Genomic DNA, 13259 nt, shown 5'->3' with positions numbered 1-13259 from the left:
TTTATGTCAACAGTTCACAAAATGATAACCTCCCACCCTCAAACAGTCCCAGATATCCCTCTTTTTGGGACTCCTTTGTTCCCCCGCTGTGGTGACTTTGGAATCAAGTCCCAGTTCAAGCATCACCTCCCTACAAAGCTGGTCTTATTCCCTGTGATGCCAGTGTCCTCACTCCCTAAGTGCCCTGGATTTATGCTGGAGGTGTTTACAGATGTGCGCCTTGTCTCCTTCAAGAGAAATAAGCTCTTGGACAGCAGGGATTGCTTTACTTTTGTTTCTGGGTCTCCAGTACACAGCACAGGCTTGGTATGAATGTTTGTCGATTGGTTTACTGATTAGACCAGGGGTTCTTAGACTGGAGTCTATGAATTGATTTTAAAAATACTTGGTTTCCTTCGTAAAATAATATATTTTGTTTTATGCACTAAATAATCCCACAATTGAGAAGGGGTGCCTAGGCTTCACCAGACACTACCCAAGGGGTCTATGGCACACAAAATATTAAGAACCCCTGGGTTAGACTATTTGGATATAGAGAACTGGTAGATTAGTTCCCTGAAAAAAAATCTCTGTTCTTCTCAACTCTTGTTTTTTTCCATCTTTTCTCTGTGTATCCTAATAAGATCTCTTACAATTTTATTTTCTCTTGAGATCAGTCAGTTTAGCTGTGGGCCAATCATTAATATGGGCTAGTGACTTAGATATGTGGGAAAACTTTTTTTTTTCAGTGAAAAAGAAATTAATAAACATTAAATTTAATAGCTTAAAAGATGATGCCTTACTTTACCCTTTGACCTAGCAATACCACTACTAGGTCTGTATCCCAAAAGAGAAAAAAAACAAAAAGGAAAAGCACCTATATGTACAAAAATATTTATAGCAACTCTTTTCTGGGGACAAAGAATTAGAAATTGAGAAGAATCAATTGGGGAATGGCTGAACAAAGTTGTGGCATGTGATTATGATGGAATACTAATGTACTATAAGAAAAGATGAGCAGGATGCTCTCAGAAAAACCTGGAAAGACTTGCATGGGCTGATGCAAACTGAAATATACTGGGTACAAGTAACGGCAATATTGTAGGATGACCAGCTGTGAATGACTTAGCTATTATCAGCAATACAATGATCCAAGACAACTCTGAAGGACTTAGGATGAAAGATGCTATCCATCCCCAGGGAGAGAACTGACAGCGTCTGAATGCAGATTCAAGCATACTTAAAAAAAAAAAAGATAATGCCGGCCATGGTAAGGTTTATGCTCAGAGAAATCGAAACCCTAAATGGTCTCAGATTGGATGGTACAGTGGCTGAGATCGTATAGGGAGCAGGAAGTCAATTCAGAGTGAAGGTTCCCTCAGAAACCGCAGCTCGGCCGCAAATCGGTGTTCGTTCTGGTGCAAAATAAGCAGCGATGGGCAAGTTGTCTGGGCTACGGCTGTGAGAACAGTGACTTAGAGTTTCCTGTCCTTTATGGTTAAGAACTGAAAGCCAACATGTGACACAAATATAGCTCAAGATGTATCTATAAATGGAACTTTAAAAAAACAATCTCATACTGGTCTTTTACTGCAAAGTTGTATGGAAGGAACATTCATTTATGGGGATGAGACTTCTGGCCCTTTATAAGACACACACACACACACACACACACCCACACCCACCATTCCTATTCATGAAAAAGAAGCTGAACAAGACAGGTTGTCTTCCAGTCTCTTAAAACACACCTCTGTTACTCATTTGATGTGTTTGGCTTTTTTTTTTTTTAAACTACAGACACCAACATGATAGATTGCTTATTACAAATTTTTGTTCAGTTGTTCCAGTCATGTCTAACTCTTTGTGACCTCACTTGGGGTTTTCTTGGCAAACATACTGCAGTGGTTTGCCATTTCCTTCTCCAGCTCATCCTACAGATGAGGAAAGTGAGGCAAATGACTGAAGGGTTAAATGACTTACCCAGGGTCACACAGATAGTAAGTGTCTAAGGCTGGATTCTGAACTTGCTGATACCAGGCTGGGTGCTCTGTCCACTGCCCCAGTGTGTAGTTAGTGCAAGGACACAAGTACTACTACAAAGTGTTGGCAGACAGAAAAAGGTGATGGTAAGTGTGCTGGTTTGGTTTATGTAGGCTATCAGAGCATAATAACCATGACCCAGTACTAAAGACTGCATGGTAGCAGCTCCTAATTTGTCATGTTAAGGCACTGATGGATTTCTAGGAGCAGCTGGAAAAGGACACCACACAATGTCTCATGGAGCATGTTCTGCCTTTCCAACAGGCTGGTGCTAACGCAGCAGTTGTTCGCTTGCCATTTATATGTTAGAGATGAAAACAAAATGTATTGATCCAAATTTTGCCTATGTCAACATTAGCTGGATAACCCTGAGAAGAACAAATTGAGATGCTTTTCTCATTTACTAGCTTTAAGAGGTACAGCCCACATCTCTGAAGTGTTAATAATTGTTGGTCTTTACTGGTGTTAATTTAGTGAGCATGTTGTTAATTTCTGTTTGTTCTTCTTAAAGCTGATAAGCACATTTCTGTGCTGGTACTGTGTAGCTCAGGGGTAATATTTTATACCTCTTACATATGCTAATGATATAGTTGTGTGTGAATAAATGCATGAATGAAAAAGCATTTATTTATCATTTATTTCCTATGTGCCAGGCATTGTGCTAAGCACTGGGAATATAAAAATAAAAAGCAAGACAGTCTCTGGCCTTAAGGAGCTTATATTCTAACATGAGAAGACAAACGCATACATGGGAATAGCGCTCAAGGAGGGACGTCTTGGTGTGGGAGGTCAGAATGATGGTGAGAGAGGCCAAAGGGCTGCCTCATTACTGTTCCCAGATCTGGGAGAGAAGAGAAACCGAGGCAGGAGCTGGAGGATGCCCTGGAGAGGAGTGTGTGGCTCAGAGGTGGGCTGGTCAGGAAAACTCTCCCCAGGCAGGAATAAAGGGGCCCAGGGCAGGAGCTGTAGTGGATGAGGGTAGAGGGAGGTGGCAGGCCCCAGATGGAGTCCTTGACTTACTGTACTGAAGCTGCTGCCAGACTCAAAGTTTCCTACTTTTCTGTACTATGTTTGGTCAGAAATTTTCAATATGAGAACACAGACAGTTGCAATACCTATACCTCAGGGTGACTGTGAGGCAAGTAGCTTGCAAACCTTAAAAAACCATATTAATGTGAGCTAATACTACTGCAAGTTAACAGAGAAATAATGTTCCAAGTTCTTCCTAGAGTCAGCCTCATGGGAGCCTCAGACTCACTATTCACTGAGGCCTTTGAGTGGGGACCTGAAGGAAAGGGAGGATGCATCAAGCAGAAACCAGAGATCTGAGGAACGAATTAAGAAGAGTTCCCCCCACACAGGTAGGCTGACATAAATAAAAGCAAAGTTGGAATGTGTTTAGGAACAAGGAGTATAATGAAAACAGTAGCATTAGTTGTGATAATTATTGGCCAGGAATGTCCTACAAATGGAGGACATACTGGCTGGCAGTGGGCTTGCTCCATCACAACCACCACCACCACCATCTAGTCTGTCTATTAAAACAATGGCGCTTTAGGGTGTGCAAAGTGCTTTACAAATATTATCTGATCTTCACAGCAACCCTGGGAGGTAAGTGTGGTTATTATCCTCATTTCACAGACAAGGAAACGGAGGCAGTCACCACTCCAGTGACTTGCCCAGCTAAATTCATTTAGTAAAAAAGTACAATGGATAAAACATACATTTAATTAATAGAAAAGATGTGCCGTTACTATGGGAGCTACAAGATCTCAGACCCTTAGAGGTCTAGAACTAAGTCTTCAGTAACATTCAGAGATAATCTGAATTGGGGAATGAGAATACATGAATTTTACTTTATGTCACAATCCCACTCAGACCATGTGAACTTTAGGAAGTCCACTTATGGAATTTCATCTCGTTACATAACTAAACACAATCTTATAAAAATCAACCTTTGTCAGTCTGGTGACAAAGTTATGATATTCTTCAGTTGTGTTTTTCACAGGAAACTTGGATCTATCTTTGACTTCTTTGGGCCCTGATATCCCAGCTGGCTTTGCCAGGCCTCCAGTGCTTTCACAGGCCCTTGCAACGTCGGGCAGGTCCTCTCACCTGCTTAATTCTGTCCAGCTGCTTCTGATGGAAGCCTTCCAGTAGGCTGGACCTGCCGAGGTGCAGTGAGGAAAAAAAAGCACTAGGGTTTCCTCACCAACCAACTTGGGCTTCATAGAAACCAAAGTGAACCTTCTTTCATTGGCCATGTTAGTTCCCTCCCCATCTAAATTCCCAGGCTAGCAAAAGCTTGTGGAGATCTGAGCAGGATTAAACCAGTCCTATGCAGTTGGGTCCTAGTCTAGCTTTGGTTTATTGGGACCTCCCCAGCAGCACAGCCAGAGGCTCTGAGTGTGAAGGCACTGGGTCCTCCTTCCCCCTCTTCCCTCTACTGGTGTTTGGGGATGACTATGCTGCTCCAGAGGGCCAGGCCTTCACATTCTCGACGATCAGTGCAACCTGTAACACTCTGTAAAGCCCTGTTCATGCAGCACAGATGTCTACCTTATCACTCTGGAAGAAAATTCTTGAGAATGAAATGGGATAAACTCATACAAATTTGTTTCCTCCTAGTGTGGGGTAGTGGGGCAGATACGTAGCCCAGTGGATGGATTGCCAGGCAGATACGTAGCCCAGTGGATGGATTGCCAGTTCAAATCTCAGCCTCAGACACTTATTAGCTATGTGACCCTGGACAAGTCAGTTAACCCTGTTTGCCTCAGTTTCTTTATCTGTAAAATGAGCTGGAGAAGGAAATGGCAAACCACTCCAGTGTCTTTGCCAAGAAAACCCCACATGGGGTCATGAAGAATTGGATACAACAACAAAAAAAAAACCAACTCAACAGCAACAAAGTCTGGGGAAAGGGAGCTAGGCACAGGCTAAAGTGAGTAGATTTTAAGTCCCCTCATAGGATCATGGGACCAAAGAATTTCAACCTGCATCCTCTGACTTCAGGGTGGGTGCTTTTTCCATGGTAACACAGTGAAGGAGCTGGCTTTTTCTGGGTGAGCATAACCGAAGATCTGTTTAGGTGTGAGGACTCTGCACCAGCTCTTTGCATACCAGTGTGGAAGCACCAGGCACAAGCCAGCCTTGTGTGTGCTGTTTCCATGATGCCTGGAGGCCCAGGCCAGCAGTCTACCAGAAGGACGGCTCATCCTCATTCTCCAAATTGAAGACTCTGTTCCAAAATTTTGTTCTGATCACTTAAGCAAAAGGGAGCTGAATGCTGCTTTTACTTGGGTAAGAAACGGAGAGTATTTATGCTATAAATGCTAAGGTGCTTTCTGGAGTAATTTTTATAGTGCAGAGGGATCGGGAGGATTTTGAAAAGTACCACTATTTCGAGATGGTGACTCTTGTTTTGCTCTCAACCCCAGGAAAATGCTTGGAGCTGGTCTGAGGCCTGCACTGAAGCTGCCTTTACCTTAGCAATGCCCCTGTGCTCTGAGGCCCCTTGACCTTTCTCTCTGGGCCCTAAGCGTGGGGCTGGGCACAGTCTGTCTGGGGCGTCCTCACTCACTCCCCTTTGAAAGATGATTTGCAGTTCTCGTCCCCATCCCAACTGCTGCCATACAATGTACAACTAAATCTTGTTAGATTAACACAGGCTGATATTGACAGCCCAGTGGGAACATATTGATTGGGGCCCTTTTCTTGTTATTTGTTATGATTTTTCTTTTCAGTTTCATTTACTGGGCAGACACAGAGGAAGAGATTTCACAGGGAACAATGACAGTGCCTGTCACAAAATGTTCTCAATGTTTTCATTTGTTACTATGGCAGTGACAAAGAGGGTTCCAAATGAAAAGGCAGACCTGCTGTGACAGAGCACAGCAGGACAACAGGAAGGAATTTTCTTCTGACCTGGGAAATTAGGAAATCACGTTTAGTTGGAGATCATAGAATTGTCTCCATTTCCCAGGGCAGCCTCCTAGCCCTGGGGCTTCATTGGGAAGGATGTCCAGGGATGGAGAGAGGACAAGCCTTCCACAACACTGAGCTGATTCCCCAAAGAGAAGGGAAGAAATAAGCATTTATCTAGTGGCTGCTCTGTGCCAGGCACTGTGCTAAGTGCTTTTAAAAATTCTACTTCATTTGATTCTTACAATGATCCTATGATTTAGATGCTATTATCCTCACGTTATTGTCGAGGAAACTGAGGCAGACAGAGGTTAAGTGACTTGGCCAGGGTCAAACGGCTAATACATCTAAGCTGTCTCTAAGGGGGACGCAATACCAGCAGAAGCTGGAGAGATCTGTCAGTGTCCCTAGACTACTGGAATAGAAGGACAGACTCAATTTCTGTTTATTTGGGACATTTACTTCTAAATGATACATGAAAGTCCTCGATGGTGCACAGCACTGCAGTGAATGGCTGAGCTACTGCTTACCCCCACCAATGGTGTATCTGGTAGAAGCTAAGAAGGGGAGGGTGAGAAGAGAAGGCCATTAGCACTGCTAGGAGGAGGTGGAGCCCATGGCCATTATCTCAAATGTGATCCAAATGGACACGATCCAAATGGATGTCCTCAGGGTCCTAAGAAGTGAAGGGGGGGTGGTATATGATGGCAGTCCTCCTCAACCCCCCCCATCCCTGCAATCCTACCACAAGCTATAACTGCAGATGAGAGGTAGTATAGGCAGGTGGTCCCTCCCTCCTGCCCAGGGCTGTGGTCACTAGCCAAGGACTGAACACAATTAGCCCTCTAATGGCCTAGCAGCAGGCTGCAGCTCAAACATCTCTTTTGCTTTGTGCTTGCCTGGTCCTCTTTGATACTACAAGACAGAAACAAAGGTCGGGATGGACCCCTCAGGGCTACTACTTAGGAATCTGGAGCTTCCCAGATATCACTGTATTCAACTACAAAGAAGTTAGAATCATCACAAGAACCTTTGAACCAGATTGTAGATTAATCTAACTCATCAAACCCAAATCTCCCAATAGTCTGTCTTTCTTTTTTCCCCCTAAACACTCTTTCAAAAACAATTAAGTCTTCGTAAGCATTGCCAATTCTTATCAAGCCTGAATCAGTCTAAAGTTTAACCCTTCGTGGTAGAGTAAGCACCAAACCATTGTGCTGGAAACAGATGTTCTACCCAAATGACATAATCAAAAGACATCCCCCTCACTTATTAGCATACTGCTTAATATTCACCACAACCTGTTTTAAAGAACAACAGTGTGTTAACATTTAAGCCTGGAGGGATCTGAATACGCCATACACTGTATTTGATGCAGCTTGTTTATGCAACATTCTGACAGATACAATTAATCTCGTGAAAATGACCTGGGTAGAGCATAATAGCAAATTATCTTTAAAGTCATACCACACATTTTCCCTGCAATAATAAGCACCTCATAAAATCCACAATGACACGAGTGCATGGTGAGAACATTAAAAGTTACTTGAAAGAAGAAATTGAAATTCATTAAATTCATAAATCTTAGAATGCAATAGAGATGATGGTTAAAGAAAACACTGAAATTCCAAATAAGCATAAAATCAATGATTCTGTACCTCCAACAAAGGCATCTCCAGCTCCATTGGTGTCCACTATTTCACTCTGGTCTTGATCCAGGACAGGGAAAACACTGACTTCATTCCCTGCAAAAGGAGCCAAAGAAAAGCAGGTGAATTCCCTGTGTAACACAATCTACAAAACTAGCCAGTGGAAGTTAGAGCTCCTTTAACACATTGGGAAGAGACAGCAAAATCAGAGGCAGAACAGTTTACATGCAGCGCTCTTCTACAGAACAGATGCCAATTCAATGCAGTTCAACAACCATTTATAAAGGACCTACAACATGCAAGGCACTGGGCTGGGAGCTAAGGTAATATATAAAATGATGAAATTGTTCTTTCAATCAAGGATCATACATTCTCTTGGGGGTGGGCTGCAGAGAGAGAACAGCATATAAACACAAAACAGAAAAAGAAAATACAAAGTATTTTGGCCAGAAGTGCTGCCAGTTGAGTGGGGATCAGAATAGCCTCATGTGGAAGGTGGCTGCTGACTTGAGCCTTTAGGTAGTTAGGGATTATAAGAAGTAGAGGTGAGGAAACCAATTCCAGGTATGGAGGACAACCTGTGGAAAAACCTGGAGGTGTGGGATGTGATATCATGCATAGAAATGATAGATCAGCTTGGCTAGCGTATGTGTCTGGGGGGACAATATGGAATGAAGACTGGCAACAGATGTTTGAGCCATATTCTGAAAAGCTTTAAAAATGCCGAGGAGTTTAAGACACCACTCCGGGCACTGCCCTGATTACATCGGCAAGGCAATGACTCACCAACCCTATGGAGTCTATCCAGTGTGGATTTCTTGCCATCTGCCCTAAGGTACCCCATCACTCCTCATCAAGAATAGCAACCCTCCTGAGTGATCAGAACCTCCATAAATCATTCCTGCCCTATTCAACTTTGGGGTTCTACCTAAAGGCTGATCTGTCTTGATGTGCAAGTGAGTGAAAACTGGCCCTAACCTGTTGTATTTCACCAGATTTTGCTTCAATCAATAATCAACATTTATGTTAAGTACCTACTATGTGCCAGGCATACAAAGACAAATGGGATAAAATTCCTATCATGCCATTCTAATGGCAGAGACAAAATGCATATACATAACAGAAACTAGATCACCTTGGAGAGAGAAGTGCTAGCAGCTGAGGGGACACTGAAAGGCCAAATGGAGAAATTGGCTTTTGAGTTGCATTTTGAAGGAAACTAGTGATTCCATGAGATGGAGGCAAGGAAAGAAGGTCTGTTCATGCCTGGGGGCAGCCCCCACAAAAGCCTATAGATGTGTGTATCAGGCGTGGTGTGTATTAGGTGTGAAGAATGCCCTGCTGAACAACAGAGGCAAGTCAAAGCTGAGAAGGCAGGATAAGGACAGGGCCACGCAGGGGCGTATCTGATCCTAAAAGTAACAGAGTGCCACTGGAGTTTACACAATAATCAGATCTGTGCTTTAGGAAAATCACTTTAGTAGCATTGAAGAGGCCCCATTAGAACAGGCAGGGAGACCAATTAGGAAGCTATTGAAATAGTCCAGGCAAGAGACAGTGAGGGTCTGCCTGATCTAAGGTGGTGTCCTTATCAGTTGTTTTCAAGGTAGATACAACAAGATTTGGCAACTTACTATTAGGGGAGTGAGGGAAGAGTTGAGGATGATTCCAAATTTGTGAACTCAGGTAAATGGAAGGATACTGGTGCCCTCAACAGAAGTAGGGAAGTTAGGAAAAGGGATGAGTATCAGGGGAAAGAGACAAGTTGAGCTTGAGACCTGTAGAAGACATCCAGGTAGAGCTATCCAGTTGGCAGGTGGTAATGTGGTGTTAGAAATTAGAAAAGAGATGACCGCAGGAATACAGATGAGTATCATTTGCACAGAGATGATGGTAGAAAGCACGAGAGCTGATGTGTTTGTTCCCCGAGAGATGGAATATAGAGAAAGGAGGAGAGGGTCCAGAACAGAGCCTTGTACACCCATGCAGAAGGTGTGAGGCTGAGAAGGAATGGTTAAACAGGCAGAAGAACTAGGAGGGAACAGTGTTAGGAAAACTTGAGAGGAGAGGGTTGTCAACAGTGCAAAAATCAGCAAAGAGTTAGCTAAGAGGTATAAGTGAAAAAATGTCACTAGATTTAGCAATTATTACTTATTATTAGCCTTAGAAAATTTCATTTGAGTGGTAAGGTTAGAAGGCTGAGAAATGGTGGGCCAGTGAGAAAGAAGGGATGCTGAGTGTAGATGGCTTCTTCCAAGGGTTTAGCTATGAAAGAGAAGAAAATTACAGAATAACTGCTTGAAAATGACAGGATTTAGAGAAGATTTTTTAAAGGATGGGAGATGTGTCTTTAGGTAGCAGAAGGATGGAGCCAGTAGATAACAAGAAACAAAAGATGAGAGAGAAAGAGAAGATCATATAATGGGAATCGCCTAGAGGGGGATAGGGGGAATGAATATATCAAAGACACAGAAACAAAGGGGGAAATCATGTTTGTACGGACTCTTAAGTCTCGTTGCTTCCCTAATAATTACATCTCTAACTTCAAGAAATAAAGTTAAAGCACTGGGAATCTAAAACATACAATTAATAAGAACTAGATACTTTCCTGCAAGAAAAATATATCCATAAGGAAAAGAGAATTACAGGTTGGTCATAGCTCTCTGTATCAGTGGTGAGTGTCTTAACTAGTTTAGAAAGAGACAAACATTATTCTTTTTAAAAGTATCTGTCAACTGGTGAAAAGGGACAGTTACAACTGAACTCATTCTCAGCTTCCTAGCTCCTTTAAGATGTGGTAAAAAACAAAAGTAATAGTAATGACCTACTAAGCAAAGGGATTTCCCCATGCATTTGGTTGTCCTTACTACAAGATAATAGGGTATTCCAGGCTTGGAATATTCTCACTGCCAGGAGAAGAGAGCTGCTGCTCATGGAGAAACGCCACACTGCCAAAGAACAGGATAGCGCCCCCCCACCCCTTTCCTAGGGTGTGGTGCTGCTATATTCATAAATCTGGATCAGATCACCGTGTTCCAGCAATGTCTAAGAACACAGATCAAGAGGGTGGCTGTCAGTCTGAAGAAAACAGTAACCCATTCTACCCTTTGCCACTTGCTTCTAATGGATTCTAAGTGCCCTCAGCAACAGGCAAAACACAGAAATATTAGGGAACGAAGACCATATTAGACCAGAAGTCTGATACTAGTAAATGGTCCCTTCTTCCCTCTTCCTGTTGGAAAACTGTCTTACTTCAAAGCATAGCTCAAGGTCCCTCTCTTATGCAGTGCAAGGCCTTTCATGATTTCCCGGTTGTTAGCACTTCTTCTCTGTGGAGAAGGTTCTTTCAATCTGCTTAAGCAAGGTGAAGGGGTTGACCAGGAAAGCACAGGTTCTTTTGATCTGCTTAATCAAGGGAAGCAAGGTGAAGGGGCCGACAAGCTCACTTTAACCCAGCATTTAGTCAGTTCAGGGGGAAAAACCAGCACCCCAAACTTCAGAACATTCATTTGGTTCAAGGGAAAAAGCCTCTGCTATCCCAGACATGTAAACTAGGCCCTCCCTGGAGTTAGCCTTACCCCACCATGGTTCTCTGTGGAGCTTACTTTGTATAACCCTCCTTCCACATCCAGAACACCTTTATATTTTGTCTTCTTCCCTTAAAGTGTAAGCTCCTTCAGAGTATGGACAGTCTTATTTGCTTTATTTGTATCTTCAATGCTTAGCACAGTGCCTGACACTATGTCATAATAGCGGATATTTAATCTGTGTATTTGTTGTATCCCCTAAGTAAAGAGAGTAAGGTCTGGAGGGCAAGGAATATTTAATTTTTGTCTCTATTCCATTTTTGTCTGTGTATTCCTAGCAGTTGGCTTGCACATAGGGAAAGGGACTGGACTTATGATTTCACTGACAGAACTCTCTGGAAGAGGAAATTCCCTCTACCAATGCAGGTTCGCACCTTTTCTACCACTTGTAAGTCTTAAGAGTTGTTCAGAGCACTAAGGGGTTAAGCGAGTTGTGGCCTTGAAACTCAGGAGAGAGGTGAAGTAATACAGATTTTGGAGTCATTTGTCTAGAGAAGATAAGAAAGACTAGGAGAGCTGATGTGATCAACAAGAGAGTGCATAGAGAGAAAAGAAACTCTAGGGCAGTCAGTCAATAAGCATTTATTAAGTGCCTACTCTATGCCAGGCACTGTGCTAAGCAGTGGGCATACAAAAAGAGGCAAAAGACAGTCCCTGCCCTCAAGAAGCTCCCAATCTGACGGGGGAGATAACAGGCAAACAAAGGTCTAGGGGATAGTTATGTGGAGGACAGGCCTGAGCTGGGGAAACCAACTGGGAAGCCATGGGAATAATTAAGATAAGAAGTGAAGAAGAAGTGGTGGCTGCCAACAGAGAAAATGGGTCTAATGCAAGATATGCTGTAGGGGTGGACTCAACAAGATTTGGCAACTGAATGAATATGTGCAGTGAGTTAGAGTGATGACTTGAGGATGACTTCAGGATAGGGAGTGGGGGAAAGGATGGTGGTACTCTTGAAAGAAGTTTAGAAGAGCGATAATCTTTTGGGAGAAGGTAATGAGTTTTGTTTTGGATATGTTGAGTCTGACATGCCCAATTCATCATATAAATGGCAGGTTAATATTCCTAAAGCACAACTTCCCTCAACCTCATGCCCCCTAAAAAAGCTGCCCCCCCATTTCTTATGGAATTAGGTTAGAACTCAAAACCCTCAATGATATGGCCCATACTTCATTCCCAATTACTTCGGTAGGTGAACCCTACACTTGGCCAGACTGGAGTTATCTCCCCTAAATATGCCCCACACTTTTAACATCTTTGTGTCTGGAATAAATTTCCCTCTCATTTTAACCATCTAAAGCCTACTCATTTTCCCTAACCCAATTCCAATATCAGCTCCTTCATGAAGCACTCTTTCTTCCAGATGGGATCTCTCCTTCATCCATCTGAACTCATCTATCTGAACATCACATTCTGCTCAGGATGACACTGACTTACAGATTTGCCTCTTGTCTCCTACTAGACTATAAGTTCCATATAGGCCGAATTGTGCACTGTGCATCTTTGAACTTCTAGGACAACTGCTTACAATTCTATTCAATTCAATGTGTATTTAATGCCTACAAGGCCCTGTTCTTTTGGTGCTCAATCAATGTTATATTAAACTGGATATGGAGGATGGAGCAGGAAGAACAAAAAAAATAACTCCAAGGTTTTCTATAGAAGAGTACTACAAATCGATGGGGCTACTTCCAACAAGGTAGTTTACAGAAAAGGAGTTCTGAAAAACACGTTATTGCCTTTTCCCAGTTCCAGTTCCAGATCTCTGAAGTTTACTCAAAGATATAAGGTAATCTTCCTTCCATTCCTTGGATAGGCAAGGGGACACTGTGAGTACAGAACATTGCATATACTTTCAGACATAGTATTTTTCTTTGAAGAGGAAAAACTCCCTTTTTGGGTTAGTCATGGATGATATATTGAGAAATCAGTATGATATTTAAAAAAAGGTTGTCAGTGAATAAGGCATTAATTAAAAAAAATAAAATGTTTTCAAAACCTGATCACTACCAAACCCTGAAAAATATTATACTTATTATAGCATAATTATGATATTGTAATTTCAGTTTCAACCACCAAAAGA

The 13259-nt window shown here is 42.5% G+C and overlaps 1 protein-coding gene across 2 annotated transcripts in view; it reads right to left on the bottom strand.

Annotated features, from left to right (window-relative positions):
- The window catches only part of ADK (adenosine kinase), a 629414-nt gene that overhangs the window by 12986 nt on the left and 603169 nt on the right, over positions 1-13259 (bottom strand). For both annotated transcript variants that reach the window (XM_036735188.1, XM_036735189.1), the window contains exon 10: positions 7599-7685. In XM_036735188.1, coding sequence (XP_036591083.1) covers positions 7599-7685 — 87 coding nt within the window. The remainder of the gene's footprint in view (positions 1-7598; positions 7686-13259) is intronic.

The sequence above is a fragment of the Trichosurus vulpecula genome, chromosome 8 (assembly GCF_011100635.1).
Source record: "Trichosurus vulpecula isolate mTriVul1 chromosome 8, mTriVul1.pri, whole genome shotgun sequence".
NCBI classification, from domain to species: domain Eukaryota; kingdom Metazoa; phylum Chordata; class Mammalia; order Diprotodontia; family Phalangeridae; genus Trichosurus; species Trichosurus vulpecula.
Note: the sequence above shows the minus strand (reverse complement) of the source record. Positions and strands in the feature narration are given on the sequence as shown.